Raw genomic sequence first — 26515 nt, 5'->3', positions numbered from 1 at the left:
GATAGACAGACTTTGATGCAATCAGATGTTTCTAAGTTTTGGTACCTAATACGTTTCATCTCCGATTACGCTTCCTCTAGAACTTCTATTTATGTTATCTATCCGCCTATACACAGTTGATGGTCTTCCCGTCATTATGATTTTTTGCGCTTTCCTTTTATTCTTCGTGGCTTATGGTTAAACATGCTGGATTCAAATATCACAGATAGTGTTAAATGTTCTGCATCAAAGACACACATAATAACATAAGAGCTAGATCATACCTTTTAATGCAGTGGTCTTTTCTTTTTCATCAGGACCCCCTACTTGTTGCAGTTGTGCCATACTTAAACAAACAAATGAGAAGACTAATACAAAGAAGAAAATGGACATCAATCTTCTGGTACAGCCCTACAGATTGAAACAAAACAGACAAAGACATGAACATTTTTCTTTTAGTTTAGGCAAACTCATGTAATGAATGTACTCTCACCGAATGTTAATATATTAGAGTACATAATCATCTTTACTTTCCCTGATAGAACAGTTTTCAATAATTTCCATGGGTGGTGACATTTTACATATATGTCCTTTAATATACAATATTTGTGAATGGAATTTTCACTGCAGTTCTGTATCCCAGCCATCCATCCATCCATAATAGCCCTACAACCTTATAGTGTATGGGTTCTACATGCCTCTATGGTTTTGGCCTCACCTGCATCACCTCTCATAATAGGCCCTTGAACATGTTCAGCTCCAGGCCCATTAGGCCCTTCATCCAACCCTGTTAACACCCGTTAACCCATTGTATTTCAACCACTGTGCTGTGGCACACTAGTGTGCCTTGAGCTAGACAGTTCCACAGCAGTTTACAGCCACCAACACCAGTTCAACCGTCATTCACTGGTCTCTTCCTGCCCTAGACCTATCCCTCTATTCTGGGCCCATGGCAAAGGTTTTGCTTTTTTCCTGTGGGGGCTAATGTGTTTTTCTCTGTGGGAATCTGATGGTGTGCCTTGGCAATCTTGAAATCTTGTTTGGTGTGCCACAAGTTGAAATAATGAATCCAGACTATTGGGAGGTCACACCACACCCCATGCATCCCCCCTAAGTGTCCATATTCACAGCAGTGATTGCAAACGTGTATATGTGTACAGCATCTTTTCATGCAGAGCAACAAGTGTCAGGGACCTCACAACTGTCCCACCACCACCAACCCTATAGCGAGACATTTACCAAAAATAATTGGATTATGTTGTGAAAATTGGGACAGTTGGGAGGTAGGTGTGTTTCGCTCATTCATTTGTTGCATCAATGCCAAGCAAAACAAAGTCACTGATAACTTTGACGCAAACTCACAAATTATATCTATATAATTAGAACATATCTATATAATTAGAACATGGTCAAATAAATAATTAAAACACCCAAGTTCTTATGGAAAGTTAGATTTCAGCGTCAAATCTTTAAAAAGTATAAACTTTATATTGTACAGCGGAGACATCCAAATTCCAACACATTTCGAATAAAATAGAGGAACAATCCAGATAGCAAATCAAAGGATATGTATGGTTAACTTTCAAGCACCATTTGTGAGATACATTAAAACTGAAGCGCTCAACAGCACTCATGAGAAAATTCATATTTCATGCTTGAAATGGAGTATTACACATCTATTAAATCCTCTTCAGTGCAGCACAGAGATAGAAGACGTGCATGCAGCAGGAAACAAAGATCTCTCTGGTATTTCATAATCGTGGGGGCGGGTTACAAATTGGGGACCAGACATGCAATGGAGCAGCAGAGCCATAGACACGTATTCTCTTATAATACTTCTGAAAGTGATGTCCGGTTATAGATTTGTCCAAGAAGACCCCAACACTAAACCTCTGGGAAATGCATTATAACAGTTGTAAGCAGTGGCGGCTCCAGGAGGAGGGGCCGACGCTCCGTCCATAATATAAATAGGGGAGCCAGTGAGTCAGTTTGGAATGGCAGTTGGCGTGGGTCCCCTATTTGATTTTTAGAAACTGCTGCAGCCCTTCCTCTGGGGAGTATAAAGTGGCTTGTATATGTTGTTCCAAAAATGGACTAGACTGGGGTCTGCATGCAAAGTTGAATCCTAAAACCTCCTTTTTTGGTGCCTAAGGCTGTTGGGGTGCCAAGTCTACAGCACACAGACCCCCATGGTGTACCCATGCCAAAGAAAACAGACCTTTTGTGGTGCCCAGGCAACACCACACTGACTATTAGGGGCAGATTCAAATGATTCACCGCTCCGGCAGCCGCTGCTGGTGGCGTCATTTCAGATATTATCCTCCTGGGATGGCGAGCTGAAATACCCGAAAGAGTCACCTATTTAAACATGCAATTGCGACTTTGCTCGTCGCGCCCATTAGTTTGGTCGGGTTTAGCCAATATACATGGTTAAAAACCCCACCCTTAAAACGCTGACGCTATATGCACAATAAAAACGGACATTTGAATATTGCCCTGTGATCTCCCGTCATTTTGGACAGTAGATCATGGGGCAATATTCAAATATACATTGGGTTTTCCGGCATATCGGCTAAACCTGACCAAACTAATGGGCGCGATGTGAAAAGTCCCATTTGAATGCTTAAAATGGTTACAACATATATGCATCCTTCATAGTGTCATTAGCCAACGTAGCAGCTATCAGGTTAACAAACCTCTGATTGCACCAGTGGCTCACTAGAACAATAGGAGAGTTACAGCGTAACAGCTGTAGAGCCTGGACAGTGTTTAGATCTGACATAAAACGGCTGCATCTTTAGGTTGTAATCGCAACACTATAGAACGTGGAATAAAGTGAAAACGCCGGCCACGGATCACTAATAGCCGGCTCAGCATGTCAGAGAAGCAGAAAATCTGTCAACTCCCACCAGGCCCCTAAAATACATATGGTCATCATCAGTAATTTTTACACTGTCTGAGCAGGTCTGTCACTATACAGAAATCAGTCTGCCACTTTATCAGTGCGCCTGGCTGTCAAGAAGTCAGTAGCTGTGTCAGTGCGTCACTGTCAGTGTGTTTCCAAATGCATCTCAACCAGCCTGTTCCTCTCAGCATACTGTCTGTCTCTATTGTATCTTATTCTGTCTGTCAATGGATGCTCCCTAAAGGGGGTAGCGATGCAGAGAAATAGGGTGAGGAGGACAAAGGGATAGAAGATGCTGTGTGTAAGGGGGGAGTCCTCAGGGATAAGTGATTTACTGTATAAGAAAAGATCCTGACTGCAAGTGAAGTATTATTTAAACTGGATGAAATGACCTGCAACTTGTCAGCTGTTTACATAAAATAGTTCATGTGTGACGTCTCAGACATTTGGCAGACTGTCTAAAGCACACAAACAAGAGGTTTTATTCCCCCCTCAGCAAAAATTATTCAGCGACTATAAATAATATTGTGTAACGCAACCAGCATGGCTGTAAATAATTCAGAAAACACATCACAGTTCAGGAACAGACGTTAGCAGCAATAACTGGACTACAAAATGCTAATGATTAATCTGCTATTAGTGCTTAGACACTGTGGTGAAACAAGTCTTCTAAAAACAGCGCACATTTACAAACAAAAGTTTAGGTGTCTGTATATTTATTTCGCAATCTATGCTATTAGTTACACCATAGTATAAATTCATATTGTTTTTTTAAAAAGACAATGGGCCAGATGCACTAAGCTTCAAAAGTGATAAAATGGAGAGTGATAAACGACCAACCAATCAGCTCCTGCCTGACATTTTACAAACACAGTCTGTGACCTGGCAGATAGGAGGCGATTGGCTTGCTGTTGATCACTCTCGATTTTATCACTTTTGAAGCTTAGTGCTTCAACTGAAATGTTAAAATGATGGTTTAACTCCTTCATGGAACTAACATTTATGTAACAGGAGTCAGTGTCTTAAGCTGTGTACACAAGCTTCGATTCTTCCTTGTTTTCAATTCGATTTTGCTTATAGAGGCGAAATCTAAACGAAACCTAATCAAAATCAAATGGTTTTTAGGACACTTCCGACTGGCATTCGATTCGATGCGCGCTCCCGTTTTCTCTATATCGAAAAGAAAAATAGACTGTGCAGGCAAGGAAATATTGAATTTGATCCAGTAAATCGAATGTGTACACCTCACCTTGAATGTAAATTGAATTAGATATCAAAATCGAACGAATTCAAAAGTGCAGATCGAATGTGAAAATGAATGGATAATCAAAAGGCAAAATCGAAAGGTAGTGGAGAGGAGAAATCGAATCGAAATCTAAAGCAAATCGATGCAGCCTGCCTTTATTGCATGCCACAATACAAACAAACAATAAGAGCTTTAGGCTTTGCATTAAAGACAGGAGTGAGGTAGTTAAAAAGATCACAGCAAAAAAAATGATCTGCATCAGTAAGGTAGAACAATCCATTGCATGTACACACGGTTACATTGGGTCTACTTTCTATTGGGTTTTAAGCTAAATTGAATCGCAATCGAACAGTTTTCAGCTGCATTTGATGCCAATTCAAACCCAATACGAAATCAAATAGAGAAAAATAAACTTGTCCGATAAGACTATATAGTATAGATCTGTACTATATAGTCCAAATTAAAAGCGGTTTGCTTGCTATTCAATTTGATTCCAATGAAATCAGGATCACAAGTAAAATCACACCGTGTGAACACCCTTTAAGAATCAAACCAAATACTTGGTGAACATGCTTGCCCTCGCTCCAAATGGATGGTCTGCCCTCAAGAACTTCAACCTTTTCTCTTTTACTTGGAGTTGGACAAATAACCATGCAATGATAAGATCTTTCATCCTTCCATAATATAGACAAACCAATAACCACCTTGGCCTCTGCATACTAATATTTTTATACTAATATAAAAATCAAACAGCAACTCTGTGCCATAATGAGGACACCCTAGGTGCCGCACATGATGTCATGCAGTCATACAGGTGCTGGGATAGCACTGCATGGGATAAGATGGGTATAGTGAGGACACCCTAGGTGCCGCACATGATGTCATGCAGTCATACGGGTGCTGGGATAGCACTGCATGGGATAAGATGGCTATAATGAGGACACCCTAGGTGCCGCACATGTCGTCATGCAGTCATACAGGTGCTGGGATAGCACTGCAAGGCATAAGATGGGTATAGTGAGGACACCCTAGGTGCCGCACATGATGTCATGCAGTCATACAGGTGCTGGGATAGCACTGCATGGGATAAGATGGGTATAGTGAGGACACCCTAGGTGCCGCACATGATGTCATGCAGTCATACAGGTGCTGGGATAGCACTGCATGGGATAAGATGGGTATAGTGAGGACACCCTAGGTGCCGCACATGATGTCATGCAGTCATACAGGTGCTGGGATAGCACTGCATGGGATAAGATGGGTATAGTGAGGACACCCTAGGTGCCGCACATGATGTCATGCAGTCATACAGGTGCTGGGATAGCACTGCATGGGATAAGATGGGTATAGTGAGGACACCCTAGGTGCCGCACATGATGTCATGCAGTCATACAGGTGCTGGGATAGCACTGCAAGGCATAAGATGGCTATAATGAGGACACCCTAGGTGCCGCACGTGATGTCATGCAGTCATACAGGTGCTGGGATAGCACTGCAAGGCATAAGATGGCTATAATGAGGACACCCTAGGTGCCGCACGTGATGTCATGCAGTCATACAGGTGCTGGGATAGCACTGCAAGGCATAAGATGGGTATAGTGAGGACACCCTAGGTGCCGCACGTGATGTCATGCAGTCATACAGGTGCTGGGATAGCACTGCAAGGCATAAGATGGGTATAGTGAGGACACCCTAGGTGCCGCACATGATGTCATGCAGTCATACAGGTGCTGGGATAGCACTGCATGGGATAAGATGGGTATAGTGAGGACACCCTAGGTGCCGCACATGATGTCATGCAGTCATACAGGTGCTGGGATAGCACTGCATGGGATAAGATGGGTATAGTGAGGACACCCTAGGTGCCGCACATGATGTCATGCAGTCATACAGGTGCTGGGATAGCACTGCATGGGATAAGATGGGTATAGTGAGGACACCCTAGGTGCCGCACATGATGTCATGCAGTCATACAGGTGCTGGGATAGCACTGCATGGGATAAGATGGGTATAGTGAGGACACCCTAGGTGCCGCACATGATGTCATGCAGTCATACAGGTGCTGGGATAGCACTGCAAGGCATAAGATGGCTATAATGAGGACACCCTAGGTGCCGCACGTGATGTCATGCAGTCATACAGGTGCTGGGATAGCACTGCAAGGCATAAGATGGGTATAGTGAGGACACCCTAGGTGCCACACGTGATGTCATGCAGTCATACAGGTGCTGGGATAGCACTGCATGGCATAAAATGGCTATAATGAGGACACTTGTTGCACGTAATTCAACAAGGTGAGAAAGAAGGGCTATCTGGCTCTGCAGGGTTCTGTCAATACAGCGAGCATGGCACCCCCTTATCTTGGGCCCTGGATGGTGGACTCTGCATAAAGTTTCTAAATAAATGATTAGTGTCTAAATTTAAAATGTGTCTTATTTAAAGAAGCCTCAGTCAACTTACAACTGATGTGTTAGCTGATGTCATTGGTTTCAACTGGGCAAAGGTTTGCCCTTTTACCCCCTTTTAACCCCTTAGTAGTTGAAATTAGAAAAATAACTGCTTAGACTCTGATGGTCCCATACACGCTGCGATAAGCAGTGTGCAATGCGACGCGTTATCGGGTGGATCGCATCAGATCGCATGTATGCGTTTTGCATGCGATGCGATCTGCGGGCAGTACAAAAAGTATGTGCAGCACATACTTTTTGTACTGCGCGATGCGATGCCCGCGGGACAACGCATCGCGTCGCATTGCATGCTGCTCATCGCAGCGTGTATGGGGACCTTAAGCCTTAGAGGATGGCTGCAATTAACTGTCACAGTTTCTACACTACCCAGCAGGACTGCAACATTTTCCAGAGCACAATGATGATACATTGTAAGTGGCAGGCAGGCATTTTGCCACTTAAATGAATGCAACTTAAAATAAAGCAATCACAACACCAATAGGTTTTCTGCAAATCTACAGACCACAACATTGAATCTGTGCCCTGCTCAGACAAATGGTCAGGTGTACTAATCTTCAAAAAGTGATTAACTATCAGCCCACCCGCTCCTGTCATTTTTGAAACATCACCTGTAACATGACAGTTAGGAGCTGATTGGTAGTTTCTTTTTATTTTAACACTTTTTGAAGCTTCATACATCTGGGCCAAAGGCTTCATAGAAATAGGACACTCATAAAAGCTTCTCTCTGTTTGTCCATTATGCATTGGGACACTGCTGAACAAAACAAATGCGAGGTGGCTTGACAGGCTGTAGGCCCGTGGGGTGTCCCGGGGGCCCCAATATAAGTTCTGACCACTACACAAAGTGGGTCAGATAAGCAATACATGGCAATGTTGCATAACATAAAGGGGATAGAGGAGTTGGGGATTAAGAAAAAAAATTTGGTCAGATCTGGAAGCCGACAATAGAGAGGTGTAGCCGCGCACACCATGGGCATGGGGAGCATGTTCAGGGCCTTCCGCTGAACGGATTTGGGTGAAAACTTCAGCTGACACTAGGCACCCACCTCCTGGGTCTGTTGGAAGAGCTGTCAAGCTTAAAACAAAAGAAGGATAGAGTTCAATTAATGCTAATTGTACAACCAAACCCGAGCAATGCCGTGTACCTCAGCTAGGTATCAGACAAAGGGCCAGATGTAGCCAACTTCAAAAAGTGATCAAATGGAGAGTGATAAACAGCCAGCCAATCAGCTTCTAACTTCCATGATAAAGGCTGGTTGTTTGTCACTCTCCATTTTATCACTTTTTGAAGCCTTAAGCAGCTGGCCCTAAATCTGCTCCTCACCTATGTGGGGGGGCAATTCAAGTTTCGTGTCTACAATGTACTATATCATTAGGCAAGTTGATCATTCACACAATCAGGACAATCAGCTAAACTCTGCAAGAAATCCTACACAGAATTCAAAGCTTAGGGATTACATGTTTCCAAATTACCATCACAGCAGGGCTGCTTTATAAAAATAGGTGCCAGCTCAAAACATACCTCCCACTATGAACCTAAAAACCCAATTACAAAAATAAAGCACAGCGTGCGTGAAAATATTCCACTTTCTGAAGATTCAGAAGACCTTGCAGGGGTCCTTATATTTTGTAAACTGCGCAGTACTTAAGTATGGATCTCTGTACCTTTTATGCATCTGGAAATAAACATAATACACTTAGACTAGCACTTACTCGCCGTCCTCTGTAATAGAGTTGCTGAATAAAAAGCCAGGAGAGAATAAATCAGGGGCTTGGTTAGTTGGAGAATCACTTTAAATAGGCCCAGGCCTAGTATTATAGAATCAGAGAGCAGGACATTCATCCAACCGTTGCTTAATGTTTATAGATCAGCTGGTTTCATGTCGCCAGCAAAAAAGCCAAGTTACAAAATAAAATCGATAACTGTACAGAATTTCTTTTCAAGTTTGCTTTGGGATATAGAGTTGCAAATTACATAATATAAATAAATAAAATAAAAAGAGAGATCATTTTTTGGTTTATTAGGTACAAGATGAGCACTGTGCTGATTTACCTTAAGCCCGATTACGTATGGTCATATTTCTAAAGCTCTGATGTTCAAAAGTAAAAAAGAAATAAAAATGTAATAGAATGGTCTCAGACAGACACTTCCAGTAAAACTTTATAAAGGTGCCCATAACACAAGTCCGATTTCACCCGATATATCGGGTGAAATCGGGTCAAATCAAATGTGTTTTTTTTTTTTTTAAATTGAGTAATTTTTATTGATTTTGCAAAAAAAAAACAAAAAAAAACAAAGAACACCCAAAAGAAACAAAACGGTGACACAGACAGTGGCATTGCAGGATATCAGTAGTTGTACAGTAGGGGTATACAATACCTAGAGCCCTACAGAAATGCGTAAGCATGTGTCCAACAAAATCTCGTAGAACATTATCAGAATAAATATACCCAACATCACTCCAGGATAAAGGCAAATGTGCAATCATTCAGAAACCCGGAGGCGCCATCCGGGTCATTAGAAGCCGATGAATAGGAGGATACATGAATAAGAAGATATAGCATAAAATGTTCTTCACACACTACTATCCTACAATATATATCATTTGGTTAGGAGAAAGGCCACTGCCCAAAATCAAATAAGCATATACCCAAATCGGGCCATAGTAATTTTAATAAAGAAAAAACCCCAAAAGGACCCAAATCAACCCCCCAATAACCCCCCACCCTGTATGTCCCACCCCCAACCTGGGAATACCTGGAGCCCTAAACCTAACAGTTCCCCCACTAACCTACACTTACTAGCCTATAATAACTACCCCCCCCCCCCCCACCCCCCACATCCCAACATATGTATGATATTCAGTAAGGATATTTAAAGCAGGATCTACTGGGGGCTATGATAATAGGATCTTAGAGAAGACAGAAATATGTCATCCCTTTCCCTTAAATATAGCACTGTAGCACAAACAGCAGTTATAACCAGTAAACAGGATATGACAGGTATAATAGTAAAGGAAAACCATATATAAAAAAAAAAAAAATATATAAACTAAACATCATAGCAGAGTATAGGTACAGTAAACCATAATAGGAGATTTCAATCAGGCCATTTCTCGGGTCCTCGGAGAGGTAAATCAAATATATTAAAGTCAGGAGAGGGACCAAAGCCTATATAGGTGATATTACAAGTATTAATAGTCGGAAACCAGGATCTTATTGTGTCCTGTAGCAGCAATAGTGAGGATCGATGGTGATCATTGCTACCAAAAGCAATCTCAGAGATGGAGCAACAAATGTCCACACTTGTACACAGGGTATCAGCAGGACACATGGTCAGACCTAAGTCCGGATTATAGTCAGAAAGGGCCATCATGGCAGCGGGCACAGAAAGGCCATCCATATCTACCGCATCTTTACACTCAGGAGCAAACGAAGAAGATGGGGCACCTCCCAGCACCCCATCCAACTGTGACAAGAGTCTGGCGGTTGAGGCAGAAATTGCTTCCAATATTTGTTGGATAGAACAGTCCATGGTTGTGTGCAGAGTATGCAGAAGGTTATATATAGCAGTACTGAACTCAATAGAAATGGCGGAGGCTAGCACTCCACCGCAGTCAGGAGGTTCACTGAGCAAAATATGATCGCTGTAGTGCACACCACAGTTGAAGCAGTCCAGTGAGCGACTAGATCAGGCAATAAACAGGGGTGATTTTGCCAGACCCAATATTCCGGATCACTGCCAGGGGGTATAATAGTATGGAGTCGATGTCCACTGTTATATTCTTCAATAGAAATAGAGTAACCGCAGCCCGATGACAGGGGATCTGCTGGAGGTCCGAGATGATAGGGCCAGGAGTATGTATGATGGCGACCGCAGCCCAGGGAGCACGCGGGCAGGACGGCGTCGGCACCCCCTGCGCGGACAACGGCAGCGTAGCCCGAACGGGAACGCTTCCCGCATACACCGCTCACCTTTACAGGGAATGACCAGCGCTCGGCACCCGCCCGCAGGAGCACCTGGGAAGGACACAGAGATAAACCACAGCAGTCTCAGTACGCCAGGGAGAATGCTCAAAATGGCGCCCAGTCTCAGTCGCACCAGGGACAGGAGGAAGCAGGCCAGGAGTCCCCACGCGTCCAAGTCAAGCTGGTCGGGTGGGTACCAGGTGGTCCAGCGGTATCAGGAGGGCACCAGAGGTCGAATCAGGCAGGGCAGGGAGGTCTAAATCTCCGCACACAGGATTAAAGATCAGGATTTTGACGGAGCTCAGCTTCCCCACGTCCTCTCGCTAGCACAGTCAGGCCACCTCAAATCAAATGTGTTTGACATGTGATTGGATCCTGTAGATCAGTGGTTCCCAACCTTGGCCCTCAAGTATCCCCAACAGTGCATGTTTTGCAGGTCTCCTCACAGAATCACAAGAGATATAATTAGCTCCACCTGTGGATCTTTTCAAATGTGCCTGAATAATCTGTGCACCTGCCGGGTGACCTGGAAAACGTGCACTGTTGGGGGTACTCGAGGACCAGGGTTGGGAACCACTGCTGTAGATCATACGTGCAACACATATGATCTATCGGAGTCATATCATCAGCGGCACATCAGGGGTGCTTTTTAGCACCTGCGATGAATCGCATCCAATACCCCTTGAACTTTCCCAGCAGCTCCCCGGGAGTTATTTCAAATGTGATAAATTGTAAGCGATTTATCTCATGTAAAACATGGCACATCAAGTGACAAGTCGGAAGGAGCCCTCTAGGGGAGCTGCTAGGGGAGTGCAAAGGAAAACAGGTCCGACTAGTCCCTCCAACAAGTGGGACCTGTGTATGGAGGCCTTCATATATAATTAGCTCCATACTTTAAGAACGAAAGGCATTTGGCCAGTCTTTTTGTGGGCAAGCAGAAATATGCGGGAAAGGGGACATTTGGCGGGAAGGGGGACATTGGGCGGTAAGGGGGACATTGGGCGGAGGCAGGGGACCACCTAGTGTTTTATGGGTGCACCCATAGAAACAATTGGCATACCTATGCTAACGTAGGCATGTTCATACTTACATGGGGCGAGTGGATGGAGTCAGCGCCTGTCCCCATTTTGGTAGAGATGGGACATCTGAAACCTTTTTCAGAGCGACCATCAACTGATTTCTCCTCCGTGCGTCGGCATGCGAGCAGAAGTGTAAGTGTACACATCATCCCGCATGCTAGTGCAGGAATACGCTCGGTAGGGGGCATTTATCTTCTGGCTAGGCACCAAATACACACTGCTTGGTGAGCAGGTCTGAATCAGGAAGTGAATCCTGTCCTTCCCACATAGTAATTGATGGATGACATACTTATTTAATATTTTTTTTCTAAGTTTCTCAAAAAGAATCTTTTACCCTAGGGGTTTCATGAAAATAATAAAAATGGTTTATACAGCATCACCAATTAAATAGTGCAGTGCACAGAATACATTATTCCCATCAGTCATTGACCACAGCATAACAGAGGAGAGAGTCACTAAAGCCTGTGTCAAATTCAGCCGAAATCGCCGGGGCTATGGTTGCTGAGCGACCAAACCACCATGCATACAGGGTGACGCAGCCCTGGAGTTATCACTGGTCCAGCGGCGTCCCCTGGCAGAGTGTCTTGTTTTCATCAGCAACCATCGCTGGTCGCATGATTGGTCAGCGATATATCACTGAGCAACCAATCGCTCCGTGTGTAAGGAGCTAAACAGATACAACATCCAAGCAGACACAGAGATTTTAGATGGGATGTTGCGATGAGCAACCAATCAGAATCTACTTTACTTAGCACCATCTAGGAGATAAAAGATAGAATCTGATTGGTTGCCCATAGCAATATCCCATCTGAAATACAATTCCCATCTTAGTAACTTTTTCCTAAATGACAGAACTAACAAGACAACCAGACAGAGACAGAGACCAAAGAAATTTGACAGATACAGACAGAAAGACAGGAACAGGCAGCGGTAGTATGCCAGGGACAGAGGGAGCATGTGAGCGACAGACCGTGTTGGACTTGGGGATGAAGGGTCCCCCGGGAGAAAGCTTTGGTAGGGGCCCATTTTTGAGTGTGTCGGGCGATCCACCAAGGCTTAGCGAGTGCATGACTTTAAGATGTTTAAAAATATATAGTAAACACCAAATTATTAACAGAAATGTACTGCACTGAATACACCATGGTCCTGTGCAGTAAAATGTAACATATATATATATATATAATTCAGTACATATCCTAGGATTATCAGATTGCTCCGACAGAGAACCCCTAGAAAGATACCTTTATGTGAGAGATCTGCTTTGCCCTTACATGAGTGTGGCACGAGATACTTATAAGAAATATTGAGGAGTGGGTTTCTTTGAATCTACACTATATCGGTGGCCACGTCCAAGTATAAAGATACCTTTATATGAATGTTCACCGTCACTACTGTGTGAGTGAGGTTACGCTAATCATAGTTGGGATAACGCATAACTGGTCTAAGCTGAAAAAAGAAAACAGCGCCTAGGAACAAAGGTAAATGCTACAGGCCTGCAGCCAGCGCGAACTGTCTGGCGAGTTGCTGGGGTGCCCTGTATGGGGATGAGGCTGCTACTGTATCTGTGCCCAGGGAAGGGTAAAAACTGTGCTGGGGAGGAAGAAAAAGCTAGAAACTGTGCCAGGGAAGAGGGGGTAGAAGCTGCTATCTGGGTCCAGGACAAAGAGGAGGGAGGGGAACTGGTATCTGTGCCCAGGGAGACAGAGGAGTTGCAAATATGATTGATAACAGCATGATACTGGATACTGTTTGTTTTCATCATATAATGAGAATTTTGGCTCATACCATGTGGCATAATGTGAATTTTGGCTCAATTGGGGTGGCATAATTTGAATTTGGGCTCAATCCAGGTGGCATAGCATGAATTTTGGATCATTCTGTGTGGCATGACGTGAATTTTGACTCCTTCCTTGTGGCATAATGTGTAAGGGTCAAGTATAAGTGGTCTACTATTGTGTTGCATAATGTGTGTAACAGGAATAGGATGTGGTACACTACACTCAAGGACACTCTCTTAAGTGGCCACACCCTCTTTTCTGGAATGCAACCTTCAAATATTTACTGGAAGTGTTAAGTGGCTACCCAGCTGAAATAATTGCCCACCCCTGCACTATGGGGTCAGGAACCACAGTTTGAGAACCACTGGTCTAGTGAATCCTCTCGCTGCCCTTCTCTTCAGTTGTACCCTAAAGTGGCGAATGGAATAGATTTGCTGGTTCTGTAGTACAGATCTGGAAAAATTGTTGCATAATGTAAAAGAGCCCAAAAACTCTGGGTAGGGAAAAAAAGTTAGTAGCATATCAAAATTAGGGACTGACAATAAACCCAGCTAAACATTGCCTAGCAGAACTACAAATATTAAAACAATGTACAAAATAAATAAATGTCTTCCATATAGAAGAAATAAGAAACTAGTACAGTACCCAACAGCTACAAAAGGGTCAGAGAGCGCTCCATAAACATAACCTTTTAAGGTATATCATGTCAATTTTACGTGATGTCCGACCCGGCTGCCCTTAAACGCGCACTAATCACAAAAATGTGCCATTCCTTACAGCACAGGGACTTCTAGTAGTTTCATATGGTCAGAGGGCAGCAGAGATGGGAAATTCAGGGTTAGCAAACTGCATTACTCTAGGAATGCAATAAGGCTTTTCAGATTCTGAAGCACAACAATAAAAAGGGCAACACAAATTTGCTCTGTTAAGGGGGCAATATAGCCAGTACTTAACTTATTGCATTTAGATGGCAGCTGGGAGCGTTCTATTCTGAAACAAAAACATGATATACTATGTAAACGATGGTACAATATAAAGGAATACCAATGCTTTCCATACAATCATCTGATCAAACGCTCTATAAAGATAGACAATTAAATATAGTAGAGGATTTTGAATACATACAGTGTTGTAGAAGGTAAATAAATAAATAAAAAAAATCCTCAAATTTTCTTTTTCCGTTTCTTTTTTGTTGTATACCACATATTTTATGTGTACTAAACATAAACAAAGAAGCAAAGAAATGATCTATAAATATAGAATATACAATAAAGGAACAATAGACAGATCATATAATGACTCTAGACTGGACTTTGCACAGCAGGGACGAAGCTGAGACTCCCCTTCCATTACTGGGTTGCAGAAAGTTGTCTTTATAAAAGCAAAACTCAGAGACTCAGCAGCGGAGAGATCCCTCCTCTGGGGCCTTATTTTGGTTCATTCTTTCTGACAAAATCCTTCTTAGATGGGCAAAACCATGTGCACTGCAGGTGGGGCAGGTGTTACTTGTGCAGAGAGAGTTAGATTTGGGTGGGGTTTTACTTCAAAGTGAGATCTATATTGCAGTGTAAAAATAAAGCAGTCAGTATTTTCCCTGCACAGAAACAAAATTACTCACCCAAATCTAATTCTCTCTGCACATGTTACATCTGCCCCCCCTGCAGTGCACATGGTTTTGTCTATCTAAGAAGGATTTTGTCAGAAAGAATGAACCAAAATAAGGCCCATGGTGTCAGCTGTGTTACTACAGCAAAAGGAAACAAGCACATCCAGGATTTAGATCATTTGTAGCATGCATAGCCATACAGAAGGTCTCATCCCCATTGTTTGCAACAAGCATAGGCAGCTCCTGGCACTTGTGCCATGGGGTGGCACATGAGGATGTTTTATGGATCACTAATGGGGTCATTTCAAGTCCTACAATATGCCCAGAGCTGATTCTTCACCTCTGTGCCAACAACTTCCATCGCAGAAGAGGCTTATGTGCCACACTAGGATCCTTGTTAAACCAGAAGAAAAGGACACCCTGCATACCCGGCAAGACCGGGGTCACTTGTGAGACAACCACAGTCAGTCCTGATCAGTGGACAATAGTACAAAAATCTAAAGCCTGCCTTTGCCTCCAGAACACAAACTACAGATGGAGCCGGGCTCCCTCTTGCTGGCGAGTCGCCAGAACGTCACCGCTGGCGATCCGCCAGCAGACCGGCTCTCCATCTGACTGAGACGCACGCACGTCTCAGTTGCCGTGGGGCGGGACCCTGTCCGTCTCCGCTTCAGGGAGACGGACAGGGCTAGGGGGGGTGCGGGGAGGCGGTGGGGACCCCGGGTGACCGCCGACAAGGACCCGGGGGAACCGTGCGAAAGGGGACGCGTGTGCGTGCTTCCCCTTTCGCAGATACAGATGGCGGGTGGCGGGGGATGGCGGCTGGCGTCGCCATCGCCATCCCCTGCAAAGAAGAGACCCGCTCCATCTGTATCCACCTAACCGAAGCTCACTAGCTTCAAATAAGGAAGGACAAGGAAGACACTAATAAGTTATGGAGCGGTTGTGTGCGATTCAGTTACTAATCTGGGTAGAAAGACAAAAAGTCAGAGGTCAGTTACAATTTCCCCAAAGCAAGTATCCATATGCTTACGCCACAACTAAACACCAATTCCTACTGTGCCTCATACACTTTAAGTGGCTTTGTATGCTGCTACATTGCCAAAAAGTAACCCAAGGAAAAAAGTGCATACAGTATGGGGATCACTACCTGTGGGAGAGCATTTAAGAAACACCTAGTGACATATACACTTATATGGCACGAAAATGCTAGATGAATGAAGACACTTCGAATAGTGATTGTACAACAGAAATTTTCTTTGGCTTGTAATGTTAAAAATTTGGCAAACAAAGGAGAAAAATGTTGCCTAACCGTGGATTACAAGATGGTCAGTAGTCTCTGAACTAATGTATGCTGCAGAGGGGTAATATAAGCTCCTGCAGAGGAGTAACAAAAGACATGTTGAACATATCTTATATAATAAAAGGCAAATGCTGCTTCTAACCTATACTGCATGTGGGACATTAAAGTGTTTTGCTCGCCAATGGCCACTAGATGGAACCCGACAGAGAAATTCAAGTGTTGCAATGTTCGAACACACACAGCTGCTTGCGGAGTAACAAACTTATAAATCAACTCATTGGGCGGTATTCAATGAGCCTGATTCGCCATGTTTTTATGGCGAATTTGTGCTGTTTGGCGAATTTCTGACTAAAACGGTGAATCACCCTATATAATGACCACATGGCGAATACATTTCAAGGTTTTTTTCACCATGATTCACCGAGTAGCAATCGCTATCTTTTTATGGTGAAGTGGAATGTGAACTTTTAAAATAAAGTGTTTTGTTTTTTACATTTGGTGTCAAAAAATCAGGAATTTTATTCTGAGGAGGGGCATGCTATTTTTATTCATGTGCTGTAAGCACATGAATATATATTTAATTTAAAAAAAAATATTTTTTATTTTTTTATTTTTTTTTACACAGCAGCCAGCAGGGGGCGCCAGAGCCGAGCCGCTCATTACATATTCATATACGTTACGATCGGGTATAGTGAATATAGGTCCCCTGCTGGCACCCCCGGGGGGCAGCCTGTGCTGCCTGGCACCCGGGGAGCCCACCTACCCCCCACAAAGTTCTGGGGCAGGCAGAGAGACTTCCATCTCTTTGCCTGCCACCGTCCTCAGGCTCCCTGCGGCATACGCCGCAGGAGCTCATATTCGCCAGTCAGGGGCAGCGAGCCCCTGACACGTTGAATACCGGAGCCCGCCGGCTCCGGAACGTGGCGAATGTGCAGCGAATCCTAAAAAGGATTCGCTGCACCTCGCAGGTATTCTCATTGAATACCGCCCTTTGTCAGGAATTTACACAAGTAACAACTACTTTTAATGGGGTACAATTTCAACTCCTGTAAGTGGGATTATTATTCCTTAACGCAGTGTTTGCTCTATTGTTCATAGAAAAAAACAACAGCCCAAAACATCTATGTAGTATGTTACTTTTTTTTCTTATAAGTTTTTGTTTTGTTTAAATCACAGCAACAAATTCTTTTGCCTCCAAACTCCTTGAGCATATGATCTCCAACTGCCTTACTGGCTTTCTTTCCTCCCAACTCAAAATTAAAGGGCAACCATTGACCTCTCCACTGCATTTGACGCTGCACTAGCTTCACCTCCAGCAAATCTTTTATTTCATTGGTTTTGTGAAACTACTCTATCCACATTGCCCTCCCACCTCTTTCTAGGTCTCCTTTCATGACTCCACATCTCTTGCACTTCCGCTAATGGTATATGTACCCAAGGCTCTGTTCTTGTGCCCTTATTCAGATTTGAATGCAGTACAAATTTGTTCTCAAAATGGGCAAAACCATGGCACTGCAGTTGGGACATATGTAACATGTGCAGAGAGAGTTAAATTTGGGGTGTGTTGAAACTGAAATCTAAATTGCAGTGTAAAAATAATGCAGACAGTACTTACCCTGCACAGAAACAAAATAACACACAAATCTTACTCTCTGTATACATGTTACATTTGCCCCACCTGCAGCGCACATGGGTATGCCCATTTTGAGAACAAATTTGTACAGCGATCAGATCTGAATAAGGCCTTTGGACCTCTTTTTCTCAATTTATACGTCCTCTTTAGGCAAGCTCATTCAACATAATCTCTATGTTGAATGAGCTTGCCTAAAGAGGACGTATAATTAACTTTCCTCCACTGACCTCTCCCTCCCTTACCTCACCCAAATCTCAAACTATCTGCTATATCTTCTTGGATGTCCCAGGGCTTTCTTAAACTTAACATATCTAGAACTGAGCTGATCATCTTCCCACCTTTCTGCTTAACTTTATCTACCACAATTTCTCTATCTATTGATGGTACGACTATCTTCTCTAACCCTCAAGTATGCTGTCTTGGACTTATCCTGGATTTCTCTTACTTCAAACAAACCACATATTCAGTACCTCTCACAATCCTACCATTCCCTATTTTTAAATAAATTCAGACCATTTCATACCCCAGATGTTACTAAGACCCTCATCCACTCATTGGATTGGACTATGAAAATCTCCTATCTGGCCTCCCTAACAAACACCTCTCTCCAATCATCCTTCTTTCCAAACATACTGTACTACGTTTACTGCCTTTTCCTGCAAGCCCAAAGCTCTCCCTTCCATATCCTATTTTTCACTCTCCTGCCAACTGATAGCTTCCTCCCATTCATGCCTTCAAGTTGTTGGCCATGGTTCTCCCTACTTCTCCCTATCAGATTCCCCACCTCTGTAACAAACTTTAAATGGGCTATCAAGACCCACTTAATCCAATACAGCCATAGGTCACCATAACCCTCTGTTACATGCTCATTGTCTACTCTGTCTGCCCCTTCTCTTTAGATGGTAAGCTTTCACAGGCTGGGCATTCTTTTCCTGTGATGACCACACACACCACCCCTTAGGCTGGTTTCACACAGTCCGGCTCCCGCCGGACAGCGAGATCCTGCATGGCCAGGGAGCCGTGCCGTGCACATTAGTTGTGAATGGACACTATTGTGTCCATTCACAGAGGACGACCACGGCCCGGCCGCACGGTTGCAGCCGAATCCCACCACTGGAAGGGACGGCTGCCGGGCTGTGGCCATCCCCTCCATGATAAACTGCTGTGTGCTGCACGGCTTCCTGGCCGTACGGGTTTTCGCTGCCCGGCTGGAGCCGGAGCGTGTGAAACCAGCCTTAGACTATTTGCTACTCCATATTCCATACAACAGTGCCCAACCATCAGTTTCTGCCTGCCACATGCTGGGAGGTGGATGTATTCAAAGAGGGTTCAGAAACCATTAAAGAATCTGAAACTTCTGGCTAACAGGCTGATTTAATTGTAGTTTCTGATCATGAATAAATAATAATAAAGAAGAATTAAATTTTAAAAGAAAAACTATCAGTCCCAAACTCACAATTCTACAGTCTGAAATAGTATGAAATAATACTGCCGATCCAAATACTCACCCTTGGAAGCTGATTCACGAGAAGAAATACTGAAGAAGAATAGATATCTCTACAGGAAAATATTCGGAGAAATGAAAGTCGCCACTCTCTGTCAGAGTAAGAGACTGACCACTTCGGATTCCGACTAGATTAGTCCATGCGGTGAGGCTGGAGAGCGCTAAGCAGAGGAATGGATCGGAATAGAGGTGAACCGGGACATGTCTGATGGGACTGTGCCAATATATAGCAAGGTGGGACAGGAACAGGAGTACTGTGGAAAAGCGCAGAAGATTTCCCAAAGGAGCACAGAACACTGCACTGACAACTTTTAGCAAGGGGAAACCCTTTTTATACCCTAAGGCAGGGGTGGCCAAACCTGTCCTCAAGATCTACCAACGGTGCATGTTTTCCAGGCAACCTGTGGATCTATAGTAGGAATGAATGCAGCAGGTTTGAAAATGTGACCGTTAGTATTGACTACAGCTGTGCACCAGCTAGGTAACCTGGAAAACATGGACCGTTGGTAGATCTTGAGGACCAGTTTGGCCACCCCTGCCCTAAAGGATACTGTAATTGAGGCTAGTAAAGAAACAAGTTACACTGATGATTTAAGAAAGTTATCTGCATTTGACAGGCTAACAGTTTATAGGGAACACAGGGTGGAGATTAGTAACCCCAATCCTGTGTATATTGATGAAGGGGGCTAATGTAGATTCCAGTAACTAAATCTATCATCAGCTCTAGTAGGCTGTCACTGTGGAACCTATGGCAGTGCTACACACTGAAATAGGTGATCGGAAGTAGCAGACTCCTGCAACCGGCTACTGGCTCTGGAGGCGCTACAGCTGATGGCTGGTCCACATCTAGGGATTCAGGTTGGTTTGCAAACTCCTTCTTTAATGGACACAACCCTGCAGGTGGGGCTGATGTAACATGTGCAGAGAGAGTTACATTTGGGCAAGTTAATTTGTTTCTGTGCAGGGTAAATACTGGCTGCTTTATTTTTACACTATAATTTAGATTTCAGTTTGCACAAACCGCACCCAAATGTAACTCTCTGCACATGTTACATCATCCCCACCTGCAGTGCACATGGTTTTGTCCATTAAAGGAGTTTGAAAAATGTTGCGGAACTCAGTCGCAACACTGAACAAGAATTTCAGCAAAATATTTACACAGACTTTTTAACAGCTGCATCAAGACATCTTCCATCTATATGAAGAGAAACAACCTGAGAATTCTGGGAATCCCTGAAGAAGTTGAACCTGCACATCTTGACCTCTTTATCCAGTGGTCACCTGAGACACCAGAGGACCATTTCCACTTGTGCTTACCAGGCTGTGCATCCCTGTACCCAAGACTCATCCCAACCCAGGTATGTTATCCTTAGAGTACACCACTTCCCTACAAAAAAAGGTCGCTATGAAGGAGGTTAGTGGTCTTCAGTCTATAACCTTTGAGAACTAAACATTGCAAATGTTGTACAACCGATCACATTAGTCAAGCACAGGGATTTCACACCTATCACTTCTCTACTTTGCCAGAAGAATATCAAGTAAGATACCCTAAGGCAGGCATGTCCAACGTTGGCCCTCCAGATGTTGTGAAACTACACATCCCAGCATGCTTTGCAATAGTTTTAGCATTCTCTAATAGCAAAACTGTGGCAATGCATGCTGGGATGTGTAGTTTCACAACATCTGGAGGGCCAACGTTGGACATGCCTGCCCTAAGGTATCTTTGTTTGACATCAGAGAAAGTTGCTCTTGGCTAGATTTCTACCTGAGGCTCAGTCTTTAATATCAAAGCTGGGAATTTATATGAAATATAGGAACTCTTCTGTTGCACCCCAGCTCCCGCAAAGACTTAAGAAGCCTTCACCGCCTCGTTTGGAATTGACAACTGTCTCTGTGTCATCAGCTTCTTCAGTCCTACCTCCTGTGACCTGACTTCCACTTCCAGGGTTTCTGTTTTACGAATTGCTTTCTTTTGATGCAATGGCCCATAGTGGTTATTCTGCTCTAGAAGTTACCTATACTCCTTGGGCTTTTATGTTTTAATCATTGCTTTTGGATGCTCTTGATCTCCAATTATGTAGTTATTGGACCTCTTTGGGATCCCTATTGGCTCCCATCAGGCCCTCTCATATTTCTCCTACAGTTGGTACAGGAAAGCAACCCATCTTGATGCTTATTTCAATATTGCCTTATTGGTTTTATGTAACTGTTCAGTTTGATATGAATTAATTTTATTTTCTGTTTGGCCTTGACACCTATGTACAGTATACCTTATCCTGTACGGATTGCCCTTTCTATGTGGTGTACTTCTCATGCCTTGCCGCAGCCAGTAGCTGGCCTAAGTATCCTTCAAACACATAGTACTCCTCTCTACTGTTAGCGTCATCAGTGCCGGCCTACTCTGCTAGACGACTAACCTCCCTCCCCTCAATCCCAATACACTATAGCCTCCATTCCTTTCCGTTTTTCCCATTTCACTTACTTTTCTCACCTTTGAAGTTCTCTACTCCATCTAACTTACACTCCTTTCTGTTTGTTGCTTATGTGTCCCTGTGTCCTATATTAATGAAAAAGAGGCTCAATAGCCACCAAATATGTGGGAAACCTTTAGCTACTCTTAAACTTCAGGATGACTTAAGGAGCCCATACACGGTCCGTTGTGGACCGGCTCCGTTCTGTACTATGCGATGTGCGCTCCCGCGCATCACATAGTACGGTACACAAAGTATGTGCTGCACATACTTTTTGTACTAGGTAAACATCGTATCGGATCACAGTGCATGCACAAGGGATGCGATCCTATGTGTGCTGTTTAAGCACAGAATGGATCCGATGAACGGACCGTGTATGGGGGGCTTTAGTCTTTCTCCAAGAGACCCAAATTTTGCTCTTGTCCCATTGCAAACTATACCCTGACAACTTTTATGTGATTTTTGATGGCTTATCACCTTACTTTTTAACCTATTGACTGACATGCTGATTAAGAGGGTCATTTCCTCCTATTAGTAGGGAAGTTAAATTATAAATGATGTACCTTGCTTAAATTTTATTCCACTTACCAATGCCCAAATAATTTCTTTCTCCAAACTAGACTCTCTCCTTAGAACATTTAGACAGGGAGAACTTATTGTAGCCAGAGACTTTAATTTGGTTGTGAATCCCACTTTGGACCACTGTTTCCCCGACAGCCTTTACCTCTTCAACTTGATCTCCCAACATTCTAAAAAGGTTCCCATACATTATGGAGAATTCTCCCCTCAGAGAAATTGCATGCAATGCCCCCTTCAGCTTCCCGGGGGCCTCCTCCACTTAATTTAGTCCATGTTCCTTTATGAATCCTGGAGAGTAAAGGAGCCTTCTGCTTGGGACTATGCATTCTATTCCTCAACTCACAACTTATACTCTCAATATGATTGTACTCAGCCATGAGCTGGCACTGAATCTCCAATCGTCTCTCATCTGGCCTGATCATACCCATATATTTTTTGACATATCAGGTTTGCATACTCGTTCTAGGTCATGGCACCTTAATGACTCTAAAACAGTGTCCCATCTTCGAACACAACTTTCTGACTATTTTGTTCTAAATAATTACACAGATATTTCCAGACCCAGATATTGCAGATCTGCAGGGAGTGTTTGATCACAATGGCTTCCAGGGAAAAAAAGGGAAACTCTCACCCAGATTAATAAACGTTCCTTTAAACTCCACACTTTGGAGTTACAACATAAATTATCTTCTGATCCTACAAGTTGTTTGAAATCCATGAAACTAAATTAGAACTTGACCTTCTTCTTTCCAGACATGTGGCTAAGCACCTTAGATAGGTTCACCACTCCTGAGAAAGCAGACAAAGCTGAAATTATTTTTACAACATGAATGCTCTGCCAGGGTCCATATAAACATCATATAGCTTTTCGTTCATCTAGATTTGAAAATTATTTGCACAAATCTTGGCACACTGCTTACACCCATTTCTCCCTTCCGTAATCCTAAATCACCATGCAAGAGATAACACCAGACCTGCTATTGATCTTATCCATGAGACAAACTCCAGGAGATCCACCTACTATCTTTCTCTCCTTAGGTGCTGGAAAAGCATTTGATAGCATCTCCCCGAGTTTCATGAAAGCTGCTCTTGAAGACTTTGGCATGTCTGGTGACTTTCTCACTGGTCTCCTTAAAAAGTCCTTATCTGTTTTATTTGAAATCATAGAGCCCAATGAATTGTTACCAAGACTTTTGGAAGCTCCATCCCAGGCTGTGGTCAAGGCTTTCAGGAAAACCAGCTCTGTTATTTGGCCTCCCATTTCTCCCATTAACGCTACTTCCTGGATATTGAATCAGCCTATGTAAAAATACAGAATTATAACATCCCCCCCCCCCCCCCCAAATTCCATAACTGGATTTAGGCTGAGTTTGAATTCCCTGCAGACTCTTCTGTCCAGGATTAATGTTATCCCTAAATCTTCAAACACCATTAGTCATGGAGGATAATACTGTATATTTTACAGAGGTTTTTAACAGCATTATGTATATTATCTTCCATTTTACATTTACCATCATAAAGTACTCTACCCATAAAACAAAGAAATAACATAATGTTATACATACTGTAGAATTATATTCAATGATATATGCTAATACAAGTGACGGTACTTCCTCATCATTGCGGCCACAGCTGATGCCAGTTACATTAGCCGCTTTCAGAATAGCATCACTGTCCCATCAAGGGCTCGCTTCGTTCGCCACGGTTCGGGCTCGGAGGCTCGCTCCACTTTACTTGCCACAACTTTACTAGAGGTAACATATAGTGGTGTGGACACAGGAGCATGGCGTGGACCCAGGGTGGTGCATTTATGCTACGTAAGTTCCTTAGTGTAAGCGGTGGCTGCAAAGATGAGGAAGTACCCAAGTACCCCTGTAACACATTATATATATATATATATATATATATATATATATATATATATATATTATGAATTATGTAATCTAAAGTAGAATGCACTGCTTAAAGTATATAAGGTACTTGTTTCCTATCTGGGCGCCCGCTACGTTAATTGCGCACCATGCTATTCTCCGTATAAAAATCGGATCGCATCGGATACCACAAATGCACATACACGATATTGAACGATGCGATTTCGTTCCCGCTTTTATGGTTGGCCCATAGGATATATAGGAAACCCCCCCTGATGGTTTAAAATGCGCCTCCATTGTTAACGCCACCCCAGTATTGACGTCAACCCGAAGCGTGGCGAGCGCAGCGAGCCCCGCGAGGGGCGGCGGTACGCGTCCTCCGACTTTTTCATACCCCCACTATCCACGTCGGCGTGGAGAATAGAAAGTGTGGCGAGCGCAGCGAGCCACCGAGCCCGAAGCGTGGCGAGCGCAGCGAGCCCCGCGAGGGGACGCGGATACTTCACAGGTATCCGTGTCCCCTCGCGGCCTTCACAGGTATCCGTGTCCCCTCGCGGCCTTCGCAGGTATCCGCTGCGCTCGCCACGCTTCGGGTTTGGTGGCTCGCTGCGCTCGCCACACTATTCTATTCTCAACTCCACGCCGACGTGGATAGTGGGGGTATGAAAAAAAAGTCGGAGGACGCGTACCGCCGCCGCTCGCCACGCTTCGGGTTGACGTCAATACTGGGGTGGCGTTAACAATGGAGGCGCATTTTAAACCATCAGGGGGGGGGTTTTCTATACAAATCGTGGGTTTGCGGGGTTATTACATTGAAATCAATGTAAAATCGGGTCTCAGGGACCATTTAACATTGATTCCAATGTAAAAATCGGGGTTGATCGCGTCACCGCATGCGATGCGATCCGATTTAAAATGAAATCGGATCGGATAGCATCGTATGCCATCGTACATCATCGAGTACCGAATCCGATGCGATGCGATCCGATTTCATTACGGTGCCGTACGTTGAAAACCTGGGCGCCCAGATAGGAAACAAGTACCGTATATAATTATGGATATCAGATTTCAATGGCCTGTATAATATCCTGTTGCTTTTCAGTGGTCACAGAACATCATGGCGCTGTCTATCCTATTTACAGTAAGGAGTGCATAATCCCAAACATGGTATTATTTTATTATTATACTCTCACAGTAACAATACTGGATCCGAGCATCAAAGGTGCACTCCCTGGAACCTACTCAATTACAATGATGTTGGTGAAACACTTGCAGCTGCCACATATCAACGCAAATTTCACCTCACGCTCCCCACAAGAATTCACAGTAAAATGTGCAATGTTGTCCTCCTGTAATAATCGAATATGTGCGCAGATAGTGGGTGATTTCATTACCCCATTGAATAGTAGATTCTGTTTTTATGAGGGTGACACTCTCTTGAGCATTCACCGGTGTCATATTGGCCCTTATTCTGATCGGTGCGGCCCGATCAGAATATGCGGCCGCAACCGTGCAGGCGAATCCCCGCCTTCCATACGGATCGCCACCTGCCGTCCGTACGCGGATATGTGGCGATCCATATGAAATTGGACGGGGATACGCCTCCTCCGTCTTGGGAGCAGCCCCTGCATTCGATGGTCACCGAACATCGAATGCAGGGCCGCACGCTCCACCAGGTCCCGCAACACAAGACCACACGGACACTTGTCCGTGTGAAATCATGTATGGGGGCGGGCAGCTGACATCCGGCGATGTCAGATGCCCGCCCCGTACCCACGCGTCACGGCCTCATTACCATGCATACGCCCCGCGTTTGCATGGGAACGCCCATGAAACGCGGGGCGTATGCATAGGGTAATGAGGCTAAGTAGCCCCTCACGCCCCTCTACGCCCCCTGTGCGGCGTATAAAGAATCCGTGCGGCGAAATCGCCTGCACATGCGCAGACGATCAACATCGGCGGTCCGTCCGCATGCGGGAATATCCGCACCGATCAGAATAAGGGCCTTTGTTCCAAATACAATTATTTTCAGATGTTTGCAGCCTCATACTGACTGTAGGTTATTACTAAAAAGAAAATCAACAGAAAGCAGACAAGCCTAGGCACAAAAAAAAAAACACTATT

General features: G+C 44.0%; 1 protein-coding gene across 3 annotated transcripts in view; it reads right to left on the bottom strand.

Annotated features, from left to right (window-relative positions):
• ARB2A (ARB2 cotranscriptional regulator A) overlaps positions 1-26515 on the bottom strand; it is a 546123-nt gene that overhangs the window by 404753 nt on the left and 114855 nt on the right. For all 3 annotated transcript variants that reach the window (XM_083151791.1, XM_083151789.1, XM_083151790.1), the window contains one exon: positions 264-390. In XM_083151791.1, the coding sequence (XP_083007917.1) occupies positions 264-372 (109 nt within the window). In that variant the 5' untranslated portion in view covers positions 373-390. The remainder of the gene's footprint in view (positions 1-263; positions 391-26515) is intronic.

This window comes from Crinia signifera, chromosome 1 (assembly GCF_055691185.1).
Source record: "Crinia signifera chromosome 1, ASM5569118v1, whole genome shotgun sequence".
Lineage (NCBI taxonomy): Eukaryota > Metazoa > Chordata > Amphibia > Anura > Myobatrachidae > Crinia > Crinia signifera.
Note: the sequence above shows the minus strand (reverse complement) of the source record. Positions and strands in the feature narration are given on the sequence as shown.